This window comes from Drosophila suzukii, chromosome 3 (assembly GCF_043229965.1).
Source record: "Drosophila suzukii chromosome 3, CBGP_Dsuzu_IsoJpt1.0, whole genome shotgun sequence".
Lineage (NCBI taxonomy): Eukaryota > Metazoa > Arthropoda > Insecta > Diptera > Drosophilidae > Drosophila > Drosophila suzukii.
In genome coordinates, this window is record NC_092082.1 from 24,080,215 (window position 1) to 24,104,611 (window position 24,397).

A 24,397-nucleotide genomic window follows, 5' to 3' on the forward strand; every position below is an offset into this window, starting at 1 on the left:
GGGCTTATGAACATTTAAAAGAAATAATACAAAAAAACCAGGCCCGCAACTAATTGAATGGCCAAAAAAGTAAAGCGAAAAATTCGACAAGAAACAAGCGTTCATCAAATTTAACAAAAGAGGAGGCCACTTTCCTTTCCCTTTCAACAATCCCCAGTGTTATATAATCGACTCTATACAGGGTGCTATGTTGTCTTTGGTTATCTAGCTGTATGAGTGATAAATAACGTCATAAAGCTAGCTTACCGAAGTTAATATTAGCGTCTGTCCAGCGAAACAACCGAAAAAGAAACCAAAATTTCGTATACTGAACGTTAAAAACCCAAAATAAACTACTATTAATATAAACCCATATGTCGTTACACATGCACGTTTATGATTTGGCAGTTTGGTTTTATGACCAACTGCTTTGCCAAGCAAAAAACAATCGCGTACAAACGAGTAAGTTATAGTACTTAAGTTTTGTATTGTATCTCCGTACTCTTCTTTTGTTTTGCCTTGAATTATAGCAACGACCTTTGCGTGGAGTTATTTTTCCCCCCGACCGTAATTGAGAGGTGGAAATACAGAGGAGGAGGAACTGACCCCACAAAACGCATTCAATGACGTTGCTAATGAACACTGATTCATTGAAATCGATATGGAAGATCGTTTGCCGGCTGGAAAAACACAAATAGCAGCCTAATGAGTGAAGAAATTAAAAATAGGAAATCCAAGCTTAAAGCCGTCGGAAATTGATAATGTTCGCTTAACAAATTTTTTGAGTTTTAGAATAAAGGTATTTATTAATTAAACCTTTTTGGTAGAGCGTTAACAGAAATACCGAACTTGAAATCATTCATAACATCTATAAATCACCTTATTTAAAAATACTGATTTATAAATGTTTATTACTAATTACTAATTAAAATACATTATTAATTAAATACATATTTAAAATTTAATAAATATTTAGATAAAATAATTGATTTAGATTTTTAAGCAAAATAATATTCAATCGATACAAATTAGGATCTTACTAAGCAAAATACATACATATGTGTAGAATATTAAAAAATTTAGATTTTATAATGATACGAAATTGAAATATAAAACATATGGATAACTAGAAAGCTTTAGAATACATATTCTTGTTCGGCTTGAACGTGTGAAGGTTTAGCTTCCAGCGATCTTGGTTTCGCTGTCAAGTTGAAGTTCACAGATCTCGACAACTCATAGGCATATGACTAACGACGACTATGCAAATTAGTTTGGGCCATATGCCCGGTTATCGCAGGCACAAAAAAACCAAAAGCACAACTCAACATCTGTTCGGACTGGGGCTAAAAGCAAATTGCCCCGGCGGCTCAGACGACCGTTTAGTATCGGATCGCAAGGCATTATACCGGCTGGGCATCCACGAACACTCACGTATCGCTAGTTAGAACATATATAGGGGCGATCTCTGGCGCTAGGCTGGCGTTTCATATATAGTCGATGATGTATGGTGGGAATTTCCGTTACTTTTGCCTTTCGATTGGTTGCTGTCTGATCTCTCCACCAAGTTAAGTCTAGAAGTTGTCTCGGAGAGAGCGTTTTACTATAGTAAGCCCATGTGGATGTGTTGGCATTAGGGTGACTCAAGATTTACTTAGGAAATTCATGAAAAAATGAATTTCGATCCAACTTTATTGTAGTTATTGTCCTATGAACGCGTAATATTTGTAAACCAAGTGATTACAATACCATTCAGGTCCACCCTAGTGTGCCCTCCAGGTGTTACGTTAAGAATAGAAGCTTTGTTTGGTGGAAGTAAACAGATTTCTTTATTTTATTCATTATTAATCTTTAGCTTTTTCATTCTCAGAGACCCGTGGCAGAGTATTTGTTTTTGCTGTTCCTCAATTCGAATTACATATCACTAAAAATCAAAACAGAAATGTCGTCTTCCTCCATCGGATCTCGACTCCGACTTTCTTTAACTTGATAGATTGGTTTTCTTTTAGAATATCGCTACAAGAGTTGGTTTAAGTAACCAAATTGTTGTTTGTCTTCTTGATGTGGTTTTTATAAATTTTCGATCTAATCATAACCGCTTTTGTTGCGTTTAATTCACAACTTCGTTTTGCTAAACAAAAGTTAGTGATTTTTGTTAGTTTCGCTTGTTCTCTTGGGAAATTAGCAGGCAACTTAGAGAGTTAGAAACAAATAGTCAGCACTACCATCGAATTCATCGCCGACATAATAATAATTAGAGTAATCATAATAAATTTATCATACATACATACAAGCTCCATATTTATGTTGTTTTTAAGTTGTTTACTCGAACTAATTTTAAATGTTTGATTTTTAATTTAGAATTAATTAATATACTTTAAGTTTCTGTTAGAATTTGCTAAGAGTTCATTTAGTTAGTTAATGTTCCAATTCGTTAAAGCCTTTCCTACACACACATATACATTTAAATAGGTTTCCTTGCTAACTTAGTTCTTGGAAGAAAGTTGTTATTTTTGTTTTTAATAGATTTTGATTAGTTCATTTTGGAGTACTTCGGAGAAGGGTGAATGAATGACAAACTGAAACCTCTTTGCTATATAATTTTTTTGAGTAAATGAAGTTTTCACATAAATGCTAGCGAGAGATCCTTGCTGATGAGAAACAATAGAGGGACTAGACGATGAAGATCATACCTACTAAACTACGGACCATTTAAAAAATACAAGAATCGTATTAATATTTTCATAACTTTCTCATAGATGTGCTCTCTTTTCTTCGTTTCCTGGCTACACAAATCGTTTGCTGTTAAAATTTCCTTATTGTGTTCGGTTTTTGTTCTTTTGGTTTTTGGACCCTGCCCTTCCTCGGTTATAGATCTGTGGATCTTTCTTCTGGGTAGTACTTTCTTCAAACTATTTTGCCTTCTATGCTACTTTATGTTCACTTTATTAAAACATACACAGTAAATTCCTCTAAAATGCTTCGGTTTCTGTTGTTTGCTGTTGTTGTCTTGTCACCTAAATAAAGTAAATAGTGTTGCATATTATTATAATTAATATTTGGTTTTTTCATTAACGGGTCCTCGCTAATCAAATCCGACTTTGCCGCCGCAGAATCTGGGTTCGGCACTTTTATTTCATTTGTTACTTGTTTCATTTTTAATGTGCTCTTTACAATTTACACATTCAGAGATGCTTTCATTTGAGTCTGCAACTGTTTACATTTAATCAAATATCGTGTTCGTTAAACTCGAAAATCAGATTTTAGAGATTACACTTGTATTTCGTCATCGGTTTTTCCTGCGGTTTATCAATTTTCAACTTTCTTTGGCGACTACACACACACGACAAGGTCTACAAACGAATGCAATTTAGTTTAAAAACTTTTCAAGTTAGACTAAACGTAAACATAAATCATCTCGATCTAGATAGGGATGAGGCTGCGTCCGTGCCTGAGGATGTGGATGCAAACCTGCTGCCGGCTCAGAACGAGGCTTCCACCAGGTAGGTGCCGTCCATGGGCTGATTGTTTTGGCTGTTTTGAGCATTGCTGGCAGCTGGCATGTACTTGCCGCAGGCCTAAACAGAAACGAGAACAGAGCAGAAAATGCATTAGGGCTTTTACCGTTGGAGGTCATGTTTCACATGATTAATGATGGCTTCGGACGGCGTAGATATGCCTAAAACCAAAAAGAGAAGCTTGGATGCGGGGTAGCAAGTTGGTCTTTTAAACCGTCAATGATTGTTAAAGAGCTCCTATTTGATAAGCCAAACACTTATTTTAATTTTAAACATTATTAACTAACTTTAAAATGTATAAGCTGCATTATAAAGATTGAAAATTTTTAAAAGCATGTATATTAAAATGTACTTTATATATTGGATAAGATTTTGAAATATTTATAAATAGAAAATAAATTAAATTGTTGTATTTCCTTTTCTTTAATGCCTTTTGCTTATCGAAATATATAAAATGTCATAATCTAAGCCTATCGAATCAAGTATCTTACAGTCCTTTCATCATTTTACCGCTCAGTGTACATGTTATCTACACCGCTACTACATTTGACAATAAAAATTTAAAGCATACTTTCATGATGGTTGAGTAGTACTTGTAAAACTGTAGATTGTATTAGATGTGGGGTTGATATTTTTAGAAATACCGTATCGGTGATTACTTGATTTTAAATATCAAGTAAAAATATATGGATGTTTTTGATATTTTTATATTTTAATGAAATATTGATTTAGATCAGTAAAGGCATCTTAAACTCTTTTATTTTACCAAAACAAATCTATATTAGGTTGACTAAAAAACATACATTTTCAAAGAAAGCTTTCAATATTATTTGCATCGATTTTAAAAATACCCGTTTGGGTTGTGGTTGTCGGTCGTCCAAATACTGGAATCGCAAACAACGCATATAAGAGCGGACGCAAGCGGCTTTGAAGGTAAAAAGTTACCTTTGTAACCTAATGCTATTTTAAAAAACAAATCACAAAAATATCGTTTTTATATACATCCAAAAACCGTATCACGACATAAATATATCATTTCTATAATCAATATTTTTATTTTTAAAAATTTTTATTCTTATATTTTGCTATTTTGATATATTATAAACAACCCGAATTAGATGCTTACTATAAATGCCTATTGGATGTTAAGAAAAATGGTTTAAAAATACAAAGTGAAATTCCTAATAAGGCAGTACTGATGAAATAAGTTTAATTGTGAATATTTCTGCGCTTGCAAAAATGTAAAAGTATTAATGGAACATAATTATGATGTTAACCAAAAGTTGGGTTAAAAAGACATCATTAAGAGCACCGAACAGCTTTTAATTCAGCTTGAGATGCTTTTAAGTGCTAACCTCGAGGATGCTTTTGTAATTCTGAAGGTGAGATGGGGAATATACAAGAATACAAGACCAACAGAGATAACAAAGTCAACACACACAAACGGCTTACACTTAAGAAGAGAGGGGTTACGGAAAGCGGTTTTGGACCCACCTGCAATCGCACTCAACCCCCTCGAGGGCCGGACAATGGGGCCCATTCGCAGTCCCAAGCCTCTGCGAGGGGGCGGGTCCTCTACTCTATGTACAGGGTGTATCTGGGGCGTATAGCTTACCTGGTAGCGCTGCGAGCAGCAGCGGCCGCAACAGGACTGCAGCAGACCGGCGGCGCTGTTTGTCGAGTGGGCGGGACTGGCCATCGGCGACGGAGAGCCCGGCCTCTTGGGCTGACCGTTATACGGAATTTCTAACTCGACAAATTCTCGATCCTGCGGTTTTTGAGCATTGAGAGGTACAGCCAGAGAAGAATTTTACAAAGAGAAACGAAGAATACATAGAGTACAATGTTTTTTTTCTTTTTCAACAATTTTACATTATAGAAATTCGGGAGGGAGGGGTTACACACACAAAACACAGGATATAGGGTTAGGTACATACGCATAAACAAATACTTGGAGCGAGAGAGAAGGAGAAAGAGCGAGCGTTTTTGGCTCTTTCGAGTTAACAACAATTAAAACATTAAGCTGGTCTAGTGGGAAGTGGGACAAGTTATAAACATTTGAACGCTACAATTTATGATTAGGAAATTAGGTGATTTTTTCGTAATATTTGTTGCGGCTCCTAAGCAATGACAATTGTACAAAAACACTATGAGAACAATTTTTCATTGAAACAGCCAGGGGGCGGTCTAAGGGGCGGGCAGCGGGCGGGCGATCACTTAGCGGAACGAGAGCGGTAAATGCGGGGCGGTTGGGGGCGTGGGCTGGCGGGGGCGGGGCAGAGCGGTACGAGTGGGAAGCAAGCGCCAGCGAGCGGCATTCGAGTGCGACTTTTGGTTAATACGCGGCCACGTTTATAGCTCGATTCTCGATTTATGGCGAATTGTTATTTTATTGATTTGTGGTTTTCGATGAAGATTTTAAGGGCTCATCAAGTGGAAAAGCTTATTGTTTACGACTAGAAAACATAAATATCGTTTTTATGTGTAAAGTCCCCTTCTAACTCACTTTTGGTTTAAGGCATCCTGCATTTTGACACTTCCTTTCTTGTTAAAAAAAGCTTTTATTCAACGGTTTCAAATAAGTTCTTTAGATTTTTAATCATTGTTGTTATATTTTGGTTTCATTTAAGTTACTTCAAGGCATATCAATTATGAAAATCGACTTACATATATTTAGCCCGCAAAAATTAGTCTTTACTTTTATTACTTGCTTATATTTCAATCGATAATATTTTATCTTTCCATCCAAAAACTCAAAACTCAACTAACTACAAGTTTATTTTCTTGAAGTGCTTACTAAATTTTAAACAAATTGTGATCTCTTTAAATAGCACTGCTGCCGAGCAAGAAGTATTTTAAATCGAACAAGAATTGGCTCATAAAAAAATGGTAAATGGTATGCCATTAAATGAGATGGAAATGGGAATTTACTCTCTATAAATTAAAATTACAAATTGTGCGGCCTAATGGGCTTTATATATCCACTTTAAAGATTTTGCATTGCTTCTACTGATACTTCTCCTCACTTGATGAGCACCCTCGGCTATTTAAATTGTTTAGATTTTGATATTGTTGGATTTTTATGTTCGTTTTGGGTTTTATGTTGACAGCAATCGATTGCATATGGCTAAATGGACGTTTCAAAAATTTCTTGATAGCATGTGGGGGAGCATTCGCATATCGTTCGAACCGATTCTGTTCGGTAATGACCTATTCGAGGAACTTAAAACAGAACAGAGCGCATAGCATTCAACACGAATCGTTTTCTTTCAACAGAGGGTATTGAAAATCAACAAAAAACAACCGACAATCAAAGAAAAAATTTTAAGTTCGAAATTGGAAATCATAAAAATTAATTGCAACGCGTAAACATGAACGAGATAGATAGATAGAGAGTTAGAGAGAGAGAGGGATAGAGAAATATTGAAGAAAGAACGGAACTTAAATACAAACCGAAGGCACTTACTTTGGCGAACTTATATTCGTTTTTCAGAGCATAGACATTGATATTCACTGCTTTTTATTTCTATGTTTTATATTTGCTTGATTTCAAAGCCAGTTTGGCTTCAGATCGTGTGAAAAACATGACACAAATGGTGAACTTAGAACATACAACTTAGGACGAAATACAACAGATCCGACACACATATACAAAAGACCATAATGTACAGAAAACAGATCGAAATGAAAACAATAACCAGAAGGAAAACTAAAATTGGTTAACGTAAAATGCACATACAAAAGATGCTCAATATTCGCATTTCAGTTCAGTTTATTTTTCTCTTGGTTTTTTGCGATTTTCGATTTTGGTTTTGATTAATGAGAAGACGCGAAAGTTCTAAAACGCTCGACAGCAAATACTCCTTCCTTCTGCCACCGGCTGATTTTGCTGTCGCCGCTGCAGATGTTTTTTTGGCTGGGGTGGTCGCTCTCGATGTTTCCGCTGTCATTGCCTGCCTAATGAGCTCGTGGCGAACCTTACAATTTCTGACTATAACTGAGATGTTCAAATGTTGCTACATCTGTCACGGAGTAAAAACGAAAAACGTATAGAGAGTGTGACTTGATAGGTAAATCATAAGTTAAATCATAAGTTCAAACACTGAGCGCGCAGTCGAGTGACGGTAATACGTATATCACATGTATATAGAGATAGAGAAAGAGATAGCTGCAAGGCGAAGGACAGAGCTGCCTCGCACATCGCGTATACGCACCGTTGTCTTCTCCAGACATCGCAGCAAGTGATGGTGCTGCAGCTCGAAGATGTCCTCGTCCCGGTAGTTGTCATCCAGCTCGATGCCAGACTCCTGGGCAGCCCACCGGGCCTCGGCGGCCTTCTTCTTGCTGACAAAGGCGGCTCCGGACGAGGCCTTGGCAATGCGGATGCGCGCCAGGCGAGCTTTCTGCAAGGCCATAACACATGATGAGAAATTGGGGGTGGGGGCACCCCAGCGGGTGCACTCAGAAGAATTTTTATATACTAAAGAAAATTGCTATGCTAACAACTTAAAATATTTCGTAAGTATAAAGGAACCATCCCTTGGCTTAGGCCAATTTTAGATAGCAAAATATCTGTTTGAATATTTAAAATTTTGATCAATCACTATGTATCATATTCCACAAATCTGAGAAATTTTAAGCAAATATGTTATGGGTTTCCATATTTTGTGGACTTTTTATAAATTTGGTTTACGCTAATGAAATCAACGTTATTATTTAGAAATCATTTCCATGTTTCGAATTTTAAATGAGATTCTAAATTGTTTGTTCCTTGTAGAAGAGGCTTACCCGCTGCGCCTTGCGCTTGTCCGCTCGCTGGTTCTGGTGATAGATTCTACTAAAGTTCGATACGATAACAGGTACAGGTAAGGCGATGACCAACACACCGCTAAGCGAGCATACGCCGCCCACAATTTTGCCAGCTATTGTCTCTGGCACCATGTCGCCATATCTGCAATGGAAGGATGGATTGAAATATTAGTATGAGTATACCAAATCTGGCAATAGAATAGTAATACATATAGAAATGTAAGTAAACGTAAGTTGATATAAATGTTCTGTAAAACCTTAATATTAAATTGTTAAATAGAATAAAAGTATTTAAGTATTAGACCCATGTCATATTCAGATACTGAACGCAGAATGGGCTTTTAAGAAATGTGTAAATTACTCGAACGAATATTAAAGTGATTAAAACTAATATAACTTTATTTTATATTTCCAGTCACTAGAAACTCACCCCAGCGTCGTCATTGTGACGATGGTGTACCAGAAGGCCGCCGGAATCGATGTGAAGTTGGTGCCGTTGACGTTCTTCTCGGCGTAGAACATGACGGTGGCGAAGATGATGATGGCCATGGCCAGCGAGAAGACGAGGAAGCCCAGCTCGCTGGCGCAGGACTTGAGCGTGTAGCCGAGGATCCGCAGTCCCTGCGAGTGGCGCGAGAACTTGAAGATGCGGAAGACGCGGAACACGCGCAGCGTGACGAAGGCCCCGCTCACGTCGTCGTTGTCGGTGATCCCGAGTCCGATGTAGTAGGGCATGATGGCCACCACGTCGATGATGCTCATCACCGACCGCATGAACTTGCAGCGGTCGGGGGCGGCGAAGAGACGCAGCAGGTACTCCGCCGTAAAGATCATCACGCAGGCGGTGTCCAGGCAGAAGAACACGATCTTGTAGCGCTCTCCGCAGGGCAGGGTTCCGGCTCTGCCCGGCCGGTGGCCACACGGGACCGTCTCCACCACGTTGGCCATGACGGACACGGCGATGAAGAAGCCCGTCACGTAGTAGAAGACCAGGGCACTCGTGGACGTGTGCGGGTTCTCGAAGGCCCGCCACATCTTCTGCCGCATGTTGGTCAGCTGCTGCAGATTCTGATCCCCGTTCTCCGACAGCTTGTCGTCCATCAGCCGCTCCGCGTTCTCCCGCTTCCGGTCCCGGTAGTCCTCGTAACAACAGTCCCCTATAACGTCCGGCATTATGCCGAAGAAGGCCAGCTCCTCGTCGTAGCTGGTGAGGCATTCGTGCTTCGGATAATGCAGTTTGCCTGTCCGGTAGTAGTTGAGTATGTGCCGGAAGATGTCCGGGTCCCGGTCGAAGAAGTACTCTTTGCAGTCCTCGTCGTAGAAAAACTCCCTTTCATTCGAACCTGAATGGGTGATGCAATTATATTTAATATATTACTATGTTAACAAAGTATAATATTAAACAAGGAAGAACGCTATAGTCGAGTACCTCGACTATCAGATACCCATTACTCAGCTAAATGGAGATATGCAAGCAGCAAAGCGAGATTAAAATGCGCCACCTACCGGCGGTATACAGATTTAAGCGTTATGGGCGTTAGAGTGGGATCAATCGATAGGTATTGACGAGACCAATACATTTCAGTTAACATTTTTTATCTAGCATGCAAATTGTGGGCGTCACAGGTTTTCACGGTTTGTGGGCGTTAAAGTGAGCGTGACTTTTTTTTAGGTCAATCGATAGGTATTGATGAGAACAATACATTTCAGTTAAAATTTTTATTCTAGCATCAAAACTGTAGGAGCCACAGTTTTGGGCGGTTTGTGGGCGTTAGAGTGGGCGTGGGACTCTGCTGAAACAAACTTGCGCTGCGTAAGAAGCTCAGGAATCTGCACGCCAAATCTCAATAGCCTAGCTCCCATAGTTTCCGAGATCTCAGCGTTCATCCGGACAGACAGACGGACAGACGGACATGGCTAGATCGACTCGGCTAGTGATCCTGATCAAGAATATATATACTTTATGGGGTCGGAAACGCTTCCTTCTGCCTGTTACATACTTTCCGACGAATCTAGTATACCCTTTTACTCTACGAGCAACGGGTATAAATATAGAAATAATGAGTAAAAGAACGCTCCCTAGATATTAGATATTATAAGCATCGAACGAGTTGGTTTCCTTTAAATAGGAATGAATATATGAACAAATTAATCAGTCAATTTATAATTTGTATGTTTAGACCACCAAGTAAGTTTCCTAAGAAATCTTGTCTGAATCGGTTCTTCTAAAATCAACTGCAATTCATGGGTAATTCACGGTATATTAAAACGTTCCAGGAAATGGCATATACGCAGGAATGATTTTATTACAAAGTATGAATTCTCAGTCTTCAAGTAAATTAATACACAACATCTTTAGGATAACCTCTTTTACAAAATGAAGGCAGCATTGTGGTGTGCAGAAGTTTTGTACTTGGTGAAAGGTCAAAGTTGTTTGTAGATAATTTCATCTTATTTTAAATATAGAAGCTACTGCTCTAGTTACCACCGATTTGGAATAGCTCTAATTTATGCGCAGAAAGATAGTTTGGGTTCTTTTAACTAATTTGTGTTGGGTCCAATCAGGTTATCCGTTTTGTGTTGAATATAACAGTTGATAGATTACAGTCTAACGTTGCTCTACAGAGTGTTGTGACTGAATAGGTAAATCAAGTGCTGGAGGTGGGACTACTAACATTTAAGTACTTTCGAGGACCTACCTAAAAGAGTATCTGGATACTTCTCCAAGGTATTCCGCCACGTTTCGAAGCGCCGGCCGGAGACGTTGATCAGGAGCTTCTCGTCGTCCGTTTTGCGGCGGTCCTTGGGCATCGGGGGCGGTGGCAGTGGGTGGGTGGCTATCGGAACCCACCCGATGGCCGCCGCCCGGGCGAAGGGCAGCCAAGCGGCGACCGAGGCCATGCTATGGGGTGGAATGTTTCAGTGTCCGGCTGACTGTGGGACGCTCCTTTCCTCCGCTCCTCGCTGGGTTGCGCCCTCTGTGGCTTGGCTAGTTCCTATATTATTTGGCAGTTGAGTGGGGGATTCCCGAATTCTCTTCGGGATGGGGAGTCCGGTGATGAACTCCTATTTTAAAGCTTTCGTCCGCTGCCCGTCCTTATTGTGCTGCGAGCGCATGTTTGCAACTTCTCGCTAGCTGTGTTTTATTGCTTAAACTTATTGCTGTCATTTTGCTGTGGCTGCTGCTACTTTTGCTTTTATTGTTCACTGCGGGGATATGAAAAGTTTCCTGTGTACTCCAGTTGTGTTGATGTGCAGCGCTGCAAGAAAGTGGAAAAGTTGGCGGGGCGTCAGTACAACTTTTGGGGAGGCAAAGCGGTTGGTATGAGAGTTTTAATTCCACGAAAAGTTTTTGAGACACGCGCGCAGCAAACACACACAAATCAGAGAGCACCGTAATTTAAGCTGAATTTACGAATTTAGATTCCCACAAATGTTTTATCTTAAATCGTTGATAAAAAAGATATATTCTTAGGAATCTTAATATTTTGAAACGGAATTTTTCTACATAAAATGTTGAGTTATAACCCGAATAGTTTTGAGAAACACGAAATAATGTTTCAGAAACAGATTAAAATGTATTTTTGGTAGTATTTTCACAAAGATTTCCAAAATGATTTTTCAACTTCAATTACGACGGTTTAACCATATATTTTAAACATTTTTTTAAACGAATACCTTCAAAGTTTAGAGAAATCCCACGATTACACTTAAATCCCCCGCAAATTCCCAGAGACCATGTGAATAGTATTCGTTTAGAATACGCTCATCCAAATTAAAACCACCCACATTTAATTCAGATGCAAGCAATTGTTTGAAATTCACTTCAATCGAATTCTAAAGTTTATGGGGAATCCCAAATAGTATTGTTTCCCCACCCCCGTCCGGTGGATTGTCCGACTTTCTCAAAGCATAAATATTATCATAAATCTGTGGGAACAGCCCGCTAGCCCAAGCTACACACACACATCGACCCACTCTTCAATTTCTCGCTTCACTTGTTTATATTATCAATTTATCCCCTCCCGACGCCTCTGCACATATAAAATGATTCACAGCAGCGGCAATCGACAGACAACGCCATTCAATGCGTTTTCGAGCAGCGCTCTGTCTAAATATTTAAACGAGGCAAACAGAACCGAGCCAACTGGAGCAGGGAGGGATATGTTCTGACCGGGTACGAGTATGCCCCCGAGGGTCCGGGTCCAGCAGCTGAGACCATTTCAATGTTTCGAGCCATCGTAGTGAACGACCATCGGACGGTCTTCCATCTGTCCACGTCTGGATGGATCTGGTTTGGCTCCGTAGTTCTGGCTCAGGATGGATACAGTGCGAGAAAATTGCATTCCAATCTGGTCAAAATATACCTAATTCCTCTTTTATCAATTTTAATGACCTCGAGATGGAAAAACTGATCCTAACTAAGTGGAAAGTAGACAATAATAAGCCCATCTTTAAAAAATAACAATTTATTTTTCTAACGACTAACCCCCCCCAGTAGGTTATAAAATACATAGCGATACTATATTGGAATGCAATATTAATGCGGGTCTATAGGAAACATATGCTTCCAACGAAATCGTAGCCATACAAAAATATGTAATGCGGGTATTAATTAGGGAATCTGATAGTTATTATCATCCAAATTCTTAAAGGTGATATACAAATTAGCAATACTTTTTTTGCCAGTGTAATTTGTTTAAGACATTTTGGAATTTTTATCTGTTTGAGAATTTTCCATTGAACTATTAGTAATCGATGCATTCTTTTCCGAGTGTATGGGAACCATTGGGCGGAATGCGTGGGTGTCTTTGCGTGCCTTTGGTCTCAGTATTGCCAGTCGCACAACAAATTTATGTGCAATTCTATAGACAGTAAACACCCTGCAAATCTTCCTTGGGCCACAAGTCATTTTCCAAACAACAATTAGAACGCAAAAAGTTTTTGTGTCTGTCCTTCGGCCTTGCGCACACCCGTTGGCCGGCAACCACCCACCCAGCTGGGCACAGTGACAAAGAGTCATTTGTTTCCATAAATGTCATGGCTTGGCATGCCTCTTGAAGTCTATATAATGTGTGCCTTTGATTTATATAATATTTATGGCGCTGTCTCTTGTTGTGCCGCTGGCACTGCTCCGTTATTCTGGCCAAGAGCACATCGATTGCACTGCCACAAATGGCTACTTCAATTGCTCCGAACCGCCCGCGGAAGTGTTAGCATATTTATGGACACCTGTCAAATGCCTGTTGGGTCGTACACTCAGGAAAAAGTCGCATGAGTAATTTTTAAAGAAAACTTAAAGCCCTTGAGTATTTTAGTTCTTTAAATAAATTTGTTGCACACGTAAATCGACCAAATTAAGGAATAGAATAAGATTCTAGTTTTTTGACCACCTTAATCAAAAACCTTTACTGAAAATGTTATACATTTTTGAAAATTTTTAACATTGTGAGTAATATTTTCTACCTTGATACAAATATTTTCAAATTAAACAATACATTTTGTAATACATATGTTACATGTTAAATACAATACCCCAATTTAGTTCCTATTCATTTTTTTGTATCACAACTCACAAATAAATACAATTAATTAAATCAAGGTTTTCAAAACTTTTTCTCCAAGTGGCACTTTGCCTTAAAGAGGCCTCTCTTGGGAAGTGAAAAGAGGTGTTTTGGGGCGAAGAGGTTGATGATGCGTTTGTCATTTGGCGTTTCCATAACAATAGCCATTAGGAGTTATTAGTTTGCTGAATGGAAAGCAGTAAGACACGACACGGTCACAAAAAGGTTGTCGATAGTTGAAGGCTAAGGTTAGACAAGGTTAGCTCAGGTGATAGATGGGGATGGGGTTTGGATGAGCTGGCTTTGGCTTATTTAATAAATACATAGTTGCATGTGATACATGCAAAACAGGTATCAAGGTTCCAATTTGATTGATGACTTTATCGCTGTTTTCTTACGAGGATTTATTTGAGTAGTTGGAAAACTGTTATTATAGTTAACTGTTAATGCACCTAAAATTACTATTTAAAATAATAATTTTTTTCTAGAAAGAACATTTAGCAAGTTTGGTCAAAGAGGAATAGGAAATTCTGCTCCTTCATAAATTCCCTTACACCAATGTTATAAAATATTTTATAAAAGATCCATTTACATAGCAAGTAAGCTCTGTTTGCCAGTACATCATATCATACATTATGCAAACAAATTTTGCATCCATTAAGCTTTGAACAGTCAAACAAACCGACAGTTTCGACCTTCTTTGACACTCCGTATATGACCCATAACCACCCACCATCACCCACCCCTCATCACTATTCGAGCCCAGACAATGGGCCGCGGACTCGCAGAGTGTCAGGCCCTAATGTTTTAATGCCACATTATCCTATCAACAATTTTCCTCTATAGATTGACGTTATTCGTGTTCAGAGACGTACAGAGAAAAAATAAGTACAGGAGAAGGAAAAGATTGGAAACAGGATTGTTTAATTTCAATTAAATGGAATTATTCGGAGTATTTTTTAGTGACACTTATATATGAATGCATAGGCATAAACTTATTTAAAGGGAAATACCTCTCTCAAGAGTTATGTTCATTGCACAAAATAAAATAGTTAAAATATTTATAAATGACAAGTTTTGGTTCGGCTTTTCTTGTTCCCAAAATCAATCAAATCAATAAAAGATTTATTTGAATTTTAAACCAAATATTTTAATTTTTCCCCCTGTGCACCTATAGTCGTTGACCTTGCTTTTGTTGGGCGTTGTGGACGAAATGGAAATTAATCAATGCCGTTTGCTTTGCTCTCCTGCCCCACCCCCACATCGACCACCAGGCACCACCCACTCCCACCACCCACCACCCAGTGCTGACGTTGATGTTGACGTCTGGGTGTCGTTAGGCAATCCAAGGATAACTTCAACATCGCCATCAGGAGGCAAAGCAGCGGCAGGATCAACGTTTTCGGTGCGTGGTGTGTGCCATCAAAATAAATTGTCAAACGGCAAACGAGGGGACAAGGTCGGGTGAAAAACACCTTGGCGCCAAACGGGGGTGCTGAATGCGACTTCCGCTGGACTCCGAAACAAAGGCGCCACATGTCCCCATTATATATTTTTTCGTCCCGCTCTGGGCCTCCATTAATTATTTGCATAGATTTTTTAGATTAGCGTGGCGAGGGCTGCCTAATTATTTGCCAGTTAGTTGGCTGCTTTTAGTTACATTCGGTCTCAAGGTTACGGTTTGTTGGGGAAATGCCCCAAAAACACAACAGCAACTGCGACAACTAAGCACGTGCATCTCTCATCATAATGATGTGGATCCATCCATCCATTCATCCAGCTGTCCATCCATTCGCACCGTGTTCCCTACAACCAACATTGTCTAGAATTTTTATTCTGTTGCCTTTCGAGTGGGAGTATTCGGACTTGGTCTTGGGGACTGTGACAGGCATTATAAACATTTCAATCAACATTCGGATATGCAATGAATGGGAAGGTGAGCGCAATTGAATCCCAGAAGAATTTCGTCCATCAATCAATTTCGGTGAACGAACTTCTTTGTTGGAAAGGTCAACTTAAATAATTAATGATATATTTCAATTCGATTTCCATAGATAAGTTTCGGTCTAAAATTGAGATTTATGGTACAATGGAATGAAAACCATACTGAATAATAACAATACATTTTTTGAGTAAACTTCTTTGTTTGAAATATCATTTTGGATTGTTTATTGATTTTAACAAATTTTTTGTTCAATAAATCCAACCCAAGATCTATTGACTTGAGTGAATGAACTTTGAAATTACAATTTTTTTTTTTTAAATTAAAAACGAACAACGGGAAGCTAGTTTGGTAGTTCCAAAACATAATACAAAATTTGAGCAATATTTAAAGAAAACAAAAAAGTTTTGAAAAGGAAATTTTTTTGAATTGGGATTATTTCAAAATTATTAAATTACAAAATCACAGCGATTTTCAAAAATGGTTTAAAATTTAAAGATCCTAAACAATGTATAATTATCTTTTGTCTATATCTAAAATAGGAAAACTCGCCCTCATCCTAAACAAAATATCATAAGTAAACACAGTATTCAGCATAAATATAGCATACTTTTCTGACCTTCAGCCGTGGAATAACCATATCAATTTACACCTCGGAGCCGACATAATCATTATCTATTAATGTTGCTTTCAGGGCATATCAACTTCGCCGCCATCTCATTCGGTTTTTCCACTCTTGTTTGTGTTTCCTGGCGGACCGTTTTTTATGTTTTTGTTTTTGTTTATTATAAAGTACAAACAGGCAGCGCAGACCACCCGGCCCTCGAGACCGTTCCATTCAACTTGGGGCCCCATAATGCTAGTTAGGCATTAATGTACGAAGCACACGAGAAATCTACGGAAATCCTGTGAATTTTCCTTGGCAGCCATTGCGTGGGCCTGTGTTATTATGATGGCTCTACTTTTACTTTCTCTTTTAGCCCTCTCAAAGCGGAAGCCATTTTTGCGAAAATAGAGGCAACCATTGCCAGGTTGAAACCAAATGCAACTTTGAGGCAGAAAGCGAATCGAAAAGAAATGGAAGCGTTTCCAGATCATAAACGCGATTTTATGGCCTGGGGGCATTTCAATTTTGTATTTTTATTGACAATAAGTTAACAATGTTTACTTTTAGATGTGTGTTGCTGGCTATTTTTAAACAATCACAACAACCTCCCAACCAGACCAAAAATACCCAGTGTTTTCCCCACTGCTTCGAGTTTCCTACATTTCCCCGCGTGGCTTTTCTTTTGTTTACAAGTAGTTTTTTGTGCTTTTTAGTTTAGTTTCATCGGTTTAATGAAAAATGAGAAATATGTACAATTGAGATGAGAGGACCGAGAAGCGAGAGAGTGGGAGAGTCTCGCTTTCTCTGCGCCTGCTCATGGGTCCCTTGGGGGGCTGGTCTGGGTTTCGGATGAGGATGAGGATGAGGATGTGGGCCTGGGTTTCGGGCTCGGCTTTGGGATCCGGATTGGGATTGGTTCGGGTTCGCCCTTGCCCTCGCCGTCGGCTCAACATCAGAAAACATTTCGCCATTTGTCTCTGGGCCTTATGAAGATTTTATAATTTTCCTTGTGCCTTTTACTTTGCTCGTGAGTCCGTCGCTACGCTTAAGTAGGGGCTTATGTATCCTCCCACTAAGAACCCAATTGAAGGTGTCTCCTTGGATAAGGTGTCTATTTGGCAAGCAGTTCAAAGAAACTAATTTGCTAGTGCCGCCTTTTCCCTCGTGAGTACTAATTCAGTTTCATACACGATTTATTTTCAATCACCGGAGCTCTATAAATATCTCTGCTGCAATATTGATCCGAGTATATGGTGCAGTGCAGTCGATTCCACTGAATTATGTTTGCCTCCGAGCAGGCTAATTATGTTTAATGCATTCTATACGAGCAGGAATTACATTTTCGTAAATACAATGATGATGATAATTTTCGCCGTTATTAAACAGTCACAATGTGTTGGGAAATGCATTTATGCTAATGACATTTGATTGCTTTTGTGTTAGATAGAAATAGTGGCGGATCCATAATTTGGTTGTGGGGGGAAAAAAAAAATTTGTTGAGTATAATTCAAAAATTATTACATTTACTTTTTACCCGAGTGGAAGACCTTTCTCTCATATCCCTATAATGGTCCATACTATTCGTAATAAAAACGCGTTAGAGTGAAGCCATTTAAGCTAGATTCTATCTCTAAACCATGAAGAGATTATACTAAAAGTGAGACTTCATGTTACGTTTCTATTTTCTACACGTCACATCCTTCTTTTATCGGCCAATATACTTTGTATTACTTAATAACAAGAGAGTTTAAATAACCATTTAGTAAAATGTTTCAATGTTCTTATATTTGATACTTTTACAATGACTTTTTCCAGTTTCAGTTTAAGGCTGGGAAGTTACAAAAATCACATCGGATTCATTTGCGTTAAGTCCTCTGGCCTATAACGTATTTAAGCAAATGAAGTCCAAATTTAAAGGATAAATTAATTGCTAATTGAATCATAAACCATGCTTTATTGGTTGTAAGTAAGCACAAAAGCTTTCATTAAATGCATATAATTATTCGGCCAACTGATGCATGGCCAATTAAAATCATCTCAATCTGGAATCAAAATAAAATTAATTCACCAATATTTGTTTGCTTTGGCAATAAAAATATGGAGCAGATTTTCAGAATTATTCGCATATTCATTTTGTAGAGCGGCAACCACTGCGTATGCTTATTATTAATTTAAAGCATTGACCATACGTCATGTTGCCCAGAGGACATAACAAGAAAAGGCCGAACAATTCGATTACAAGTTGATTTATTATTTAAATTGCGTGTATGGAACCGAATATTGGCAACAACAGGGACACTGGAATGCTGCGAGGTCGAAGGAGCTAGGCCTGTTGGCAACTGAGGATCTCAATGGAGTGTGCTAGTTAAAGAATTCATATAACGAAAAAGGTTGAGAAATTTGTTATGTAAGTCATTAAATCTTATACTGTAAGATAATGTTTTCTTTTAAAAGGTTATTCAGGCTAATATGTAATATTAATATTTTTGAACTAAGATTTATTGGTGACGAAGTGTTTTTGTCACAGTAATGGTCGAAAAATATGTAAGCGGGATGAATATTGGATAAAGAAATGGTATTTTAAATGATTTTTTACAATAATTTACTAGATGAAAAAGTAAACCATGTTTCTCTGTAAATCAACTCAATCTTTTGGGACCGCTTCTCGAATAACTTTTTCTAAGTGTCCAACTTCACGGCTTACATAATAAAGAGACATTGGGCCGCGGGATGTTGAGAAAATCTAGCTCGAGAATTTCAGTGCCCTGTTCAAATTAATTGCCAAACTCATAAAAACTTTATAGAGTCGGCCTTATCAGTTGGCCAACATCGTCAAATTGGAACGGCTGCGATGCACCGAATCCACCACCCCCGAAAACTTTTGTCCCGGTGGCCCTGACAAGCAGAAAATCAGGAGCGGCTTAGGGGATGTGGGATGCGGGGGTGGGGGTGGGGTCCTCCGGACGGACGTGCAAGTGACCCAGAGAGCCAAATCCTAGGCGCACGGTGGGATGGTGGTTAAGGCCAATGGCGTAATTTATGTAGGCGCGCTAAGCCTTTCCATGCGTAAAATGTGATTATATCTGCGTATAAATACGCATACAGCTGTGACCACGTACGGGATTGGGTACTATATGTGCCTACTGGGGTGTGTGAAGTATATGTTGTGTGGGAGATTACTAGGGCTGCCAAAAACTTGTAAATTAAAATAAAAGCTTAACTAAAAAAAGTACCAAGGAAAATTATATATAGCAACATTACAGAGCTCTTTAATAGACAAGAATTAGTTAAAGGAAAGTTTGAGAAATTAGTTTTCATGTTATTTTGTGTAAGGGGTTATATTATATTACTTGATAGCCAGGGGTATAGTTTTATATTATTTAATACCCTATTCCCAAATATTTTAAAGCACTTCCATCGGGAACATTAAATTTAGTGCATTTAACCACTATAAATGGATAAAATAATCGCACTTTGTGCCCAGGTGCATTAAGCTGTAATAAAACCGTAATTTTTATCCAATGATAACAAAACAACAACTACTGGCAGCGCTACTTCTGCTGCATTAAACGCGTCATCACAGGAACACACACACGCACACCCACTCACGCACGGAGACAAAGCCTGTGTGTGTGTGCATCAGTGATGCTGGTATTAGTGCGGCTTTGTTGTTGCGCCAAAAACCAAGCCAAGGATTTTTCGCACATTTACGACAGCAAATGGACTGCAGCTGCTGCACTGAGCAAAAGGACAAGTATTAGCCTTCCCATGTTTGCTTAACATCCTTCATTTATAAATCTGATAAATTTATTCTAGGTGACAAAGGAACGGAAAATGTAAAAGCTCCTACACTGATCCTTAAGTCCTAAAAATATATTGCCCGAGATCATTCATTTTCTTTAATAAAGCAAGAGTTTTTGTTACATTCTCGCGATTTTTTAAAACAAAGCAAGAAAGTGTACATTTTTTGGATTAAGAAAAGGATATGATATCATAATGGTATAATAAGATATCTAAATGGTAATTTCATAGATGATAGTATCAGAGAATATGTTTTTTTAACAGTGCGAATTTAATAGTAGTAACCTGATTATGGATTATTTTTAAGATTGTATATTAGCAGATATAGAAACAATAAAGTTTTTCAATTTGTTAACGTTTTCAAGAAATATGTATGACCAAGTCAAGGCCATCTACATATATCAGAGTTTCGATATAATCGAAACATTTCCATCTGATTTACCTTATTAGTTTAAGGAATTGTATTTTGCCGGAAAACTATTCTATAGAGATGGTTAAAATATTTTAAACCCGAATTAACACAAATATAGGTATAGAAAAGGCGTTTAGCACCCTATCAGATTAAAGGGAGTTATTAACAGTATTGTTTTTAATTAAAACATCATGCCCTGCGTTTTTCCCAGTGTCCTGTTGCTCCTGGCTGCCTCATTCTCTCTTTCTCTCCTACAGACGACCTTCACTTTCATACGGCCGACCGTTATATATTTTGTTTGCTCGACGCTTTTTTAACATGTTAGGTTGTTGTTTTTATTTTTGTTAGCCTGCTGCTGGATAAATTAATACCGTGGGTGGAGTGGCGCGGGGTGTGCGGGGGGAGGAGCTCTTAAATAGGCCAACTATGCTAGCAACTACTTGTTGTTGTGCTGCACGCACGCCATGGGGTGCAATTAAAAAACGTTTTTTATAAATGCCTTAACCACTTGGCAAGGACATGGACGGTTAAAACTGGATGGGACTTTTCTGTTTTCTATTTTTTCTAGCCTTTTTCTGTTATTTTTTACGTCTGTTGTTGTTGCGGAGAGAACGACCGCAACAACAAAAGCAACAACAACAACAGCAACATTCGCGGATACACACATTTTCACAAATCAAAAAAGCAAACGAATATTGCCACACACACACCCACACACACACCGAGACACACTCCCACACACACGCACACGGACAAGAGAGACAGACAGGAAAATCTCTCTTTTTTTATGGATTTTCTGGGCAGGCAATCTGCTTTCGCTGATGTTTGATTAAACAATTGCTTTATGGTTTTTTAATACTTCTGTTGACTTTCTCCCATTATCTCCTCCGCACTTCTCCGGGGAATCTGCGAAATTGTTTACACAGCCCTACATACATACGCACACCTTTCGGTTTGTTACATTTACACTTGTCGCCTCTTACACTTTTCCCACCTCCTCCGTTTCTTTCCGTTAGCCGCACATTTTTCCGCACTATTTCGTGTACATTTTCCCCGCTGGCGCTCCGCGAAATTCTTTTCTGGCCTTTTCTTTTGGAAAAACTATTTTCCTTTGAAAATTTTCTCAGCTCTTCCTGCACGCACGGTGGCCACAAAAACTTGGCCCAAACTGCGTCCCGCTGTTTGCTCCGCTCGGCTTTTTCTTGGGGGCGTTCAGACAAACAGTTCTCGACAAACTGAAAGTGAAAAGCAAAGGCAAAAAGCGCCAGCGCCTCCGACCGACGGCCGTATCATCCGAATCCGATTCCGAACCAGAATCCGGGACAGCAGAAACACACTCACGGAGTCGGCGCACTTCATAGAGCAAGTGGTGGGCACTGAAAAGCGAAACAGAATCGGAACAGATGTTGATGTTGCCTTTCGAATGAACTATGATAAAATATTAATGGGTAATACACATATCACTGAGTTCCCATCAAGGATGTGGTATTTCAGCGTATTCAGTATCGATAAAATGCATTTCTCATATTTTGATTATCCTTTTGTCCAGTCACCTGTCGGGTATATCTTAAACGGTCCTTAAAGTATAAAGTGATCGGTGATAAGATCCTCAATTATCCGTAAGACCGTTAAATTAAATAAATATCTAATCCCAATAATAAATTATTTTTAAAAATGATTTTAAAAAAAAAAAATTCAGATTTTCAGCATAGTATGTTTTAATAAAACAGTTTTATTCATATGTATATCAAACGTGGAAACAATTTTAAAAATAACCGCTTGGAATAACCCACATTAAGATTAATGTGTTGAAATCATAGAAATCGTGATATCATGCTTTGTGAGTTATAGCAAAATGTTTGCTTCTAAGAAATACTAATGTTAATATGGTTTTATTGTATTTAATATTTTATGCCAAAAAACTTTCTCGTAAAATATTTATTCATTTTTGTAATACAACTAACTTTAAGTTTGCAAATATCACTGAATATCTATCAACCATGTGCGGATGCTTAGGGGAAGTTTTCCAGTCCAAAGCGATTTCAATTTCAAATAATATTGGCCATATTAGGGGTATTAGGCAACGAATTTCCAACAATTAAGAAACAAACAAAATCATATAAATTTAAAACAAGGAATACATAAAATAATTTCGAATCCGCTAAGAGGGCTTATAACCGAAATTCACAAGAATCTCTTGAGGAACTAAAAAGAAGGCAGGGTCTACTTAGTAACCTAATTAATTTATATGATTAAAAAATGTTGTCACCTATTTTTATAGAAATTAAAAATGAAAACATGGCCAATTGTAGGGATTCTGGGCGTGTGGTGTGACTTTGGTTTGGGATCTACTTGGCGGCCGGGGCAGTTCCTTCGCTCTCCTGGGGATCCTTGAACTGCTTGTGCCACTCAAGGTTCATCTTGGTAACGGATTCTCCTCGTTTGGCGGCCTGTTTGCCACTGTATACCATTATAGCACAGCCAACAGCTGTGAGTGCGATCATAATGTTGGCCAGTCGGATGCGCATTTTGTTGCGACAGCGCTCCATGACATCCTGACTGAAAAATGGCATAACACAAATCACAAACCTGTTGCATTCCCCCATTCCCCTTTGAGTCTCCACTCACCTAACAAAATTGGGAACTTCGGCAGCTGTCTTGTATTTACCGGTCCAGACCAACATTTTGCGCTCCAGGTTGTTGGGCTCGTGGTTTTTGATCGTCTCCCGCATTATCTGGCTGGTCCCAAAGGTCCTCCGCACCATGGAACCAATTAAAGCAGTCTTGTTCAGCATATTATGTGGTTTGAATCAAGCTTTTAACATATAATCTGTCGAAAGAAATCCGGAATTTTATGCAATTCGTTTAACAGTGAGTGCTAAAATTACAGAGATGCAAACCATCGAAAGTACATCGATAGCAGCGAAATATGTATGGTCACCCTTAAATCCTCTGCACACAGTTGTAGCAGCTGTTACCATAGGCCACCGATGTTACAGCTGAAGCCGAGGAAGTAAAATAGCAATTACGTGCTTCCCCTAAAAAACAAAGCTTTAGGTTTTCATAATGACTAAAAAATTTAAATAGGAACGAAGAAAATGTGGTTTGTGCTAAATGACAAAAAAATGCACAAAATACGAATTTAACAAGGCTGTTTACATTAAGACAAATAACGATAGGCACAAAATCGATACACGACTATCGACGTGCAGCTGAGTCAAGTCATGGAACTGGTTCCTTAAACCGGATAACTCCCAATTGCACCAAAAATTTAAATCCGAAAAATTTGAGTGGTTTTGGCGAAGAGAGGCTTGGAAAAGTGAAATACGCAAGGGTAATAAAAAGGGCGAAAATAAGTGGTCGCAGACGGTTCGGTTGGCAAGAAAAATAATATTAAAAAAAGTCAAGTTCCTACCCAAAAATTCCGTGAGGGATAAGCGTGGTTCAGGAAGATAAATTGATATAAGGAGGGACAAAGACCAGCCACCAGGAGGAGATCAAAATTTTCAACAAGAAAATTGGCCACTCATCCCCGGGTGGCCACAGGTTCTTATTCGCCCTTAAAATTATATTTGCCACAGAAAATTTAAAAAGTTGTTCCCGAAAACTGCGAGCGGCAAAGAAAATCAGCAAGCCGAAAATTGAAACACAAAAGCGAGACTGATAATGTATTTGATTATGAAACCCGCCCAATAGTTTATCCCACTTATATCTATTCAAATTATTTATTTATTTACCCTATTTATTTACCCAAACCAAAAACTATTG

General features: G+C 38.6%; 2 protein-coding genes across 5 annotated transcripts; both read right to left on the reverse strand.

The window, feature by feature from the left end:
* Window positions 1-1,777: 1,777 nt before the first annotated feature.
* Shal (Potassium voltage-gated channel protein Shal) lies at window positions 1,778-21,878 on the reverse strand. 4 transcript variants are annotated; one of them, XM_065864343.2, is made up of 7 exons: window positions 21,624-21,877; window positions 11,003-11,563; window positions 8,734-9,646; window positions 8,283-8,445; window positions 7,709-7,897; window positions 5,110-5,262; window positions 1,778-3,554 (listed from the first exon to the last, which is right to left on the reverse strand). In XM_065864343.2, exons 2-7 carry the CDS (start codon window positions 11,202-11,204, stop codon window positions 3,459-3,461), a joined length of 1,716 nt encoding a protein of 571 aa, XP_065720415.1. In that variant the 5' UTR covers window positions 11,205-11,563; window positions 21,624-21,877; the 3' UTR covers window positions 1,778-3,458. The 4 variants fall into 4 exon arrangements, with proteins under 4 accessions (XP_065720415.1, XP_016931065.3, XP_065720416.1 ...); XM_017075576.4 differs by having other exon boundaries at window positions 21,613-21,877; XM_065864344.2 differs by lacking the exon at window positions 5,110-5,262 and having other exon boundaries at window positions 21,613-21,878.
* Window positions 21,879-22,341: 463 nt separating this feature from the next.
* Window positions 22,342-23,507, reverse strand: LOC108010663 (UPF0389 protein CG9231). The gene is made up of 2 exons (XM_017075563.4): window positions 23,258-23,507; window positions 22,342-23,188 (listed from the first exon to the last, which is right to left on the reverse strand). Exons 1-2 carry the CDS (start codon window positions 23,422-23,424, stop codon window positions 22,978-22,980), a joined length of 378 nt encoding a protein of 125 aa, XP_016931052.4. The 5' UTR covers window positions 23,425-23,507; the 3' UTR covers window positions 22,342-22,977.
* Window positions 23,508-24,397: the final 890 nt, after the last annotated feature.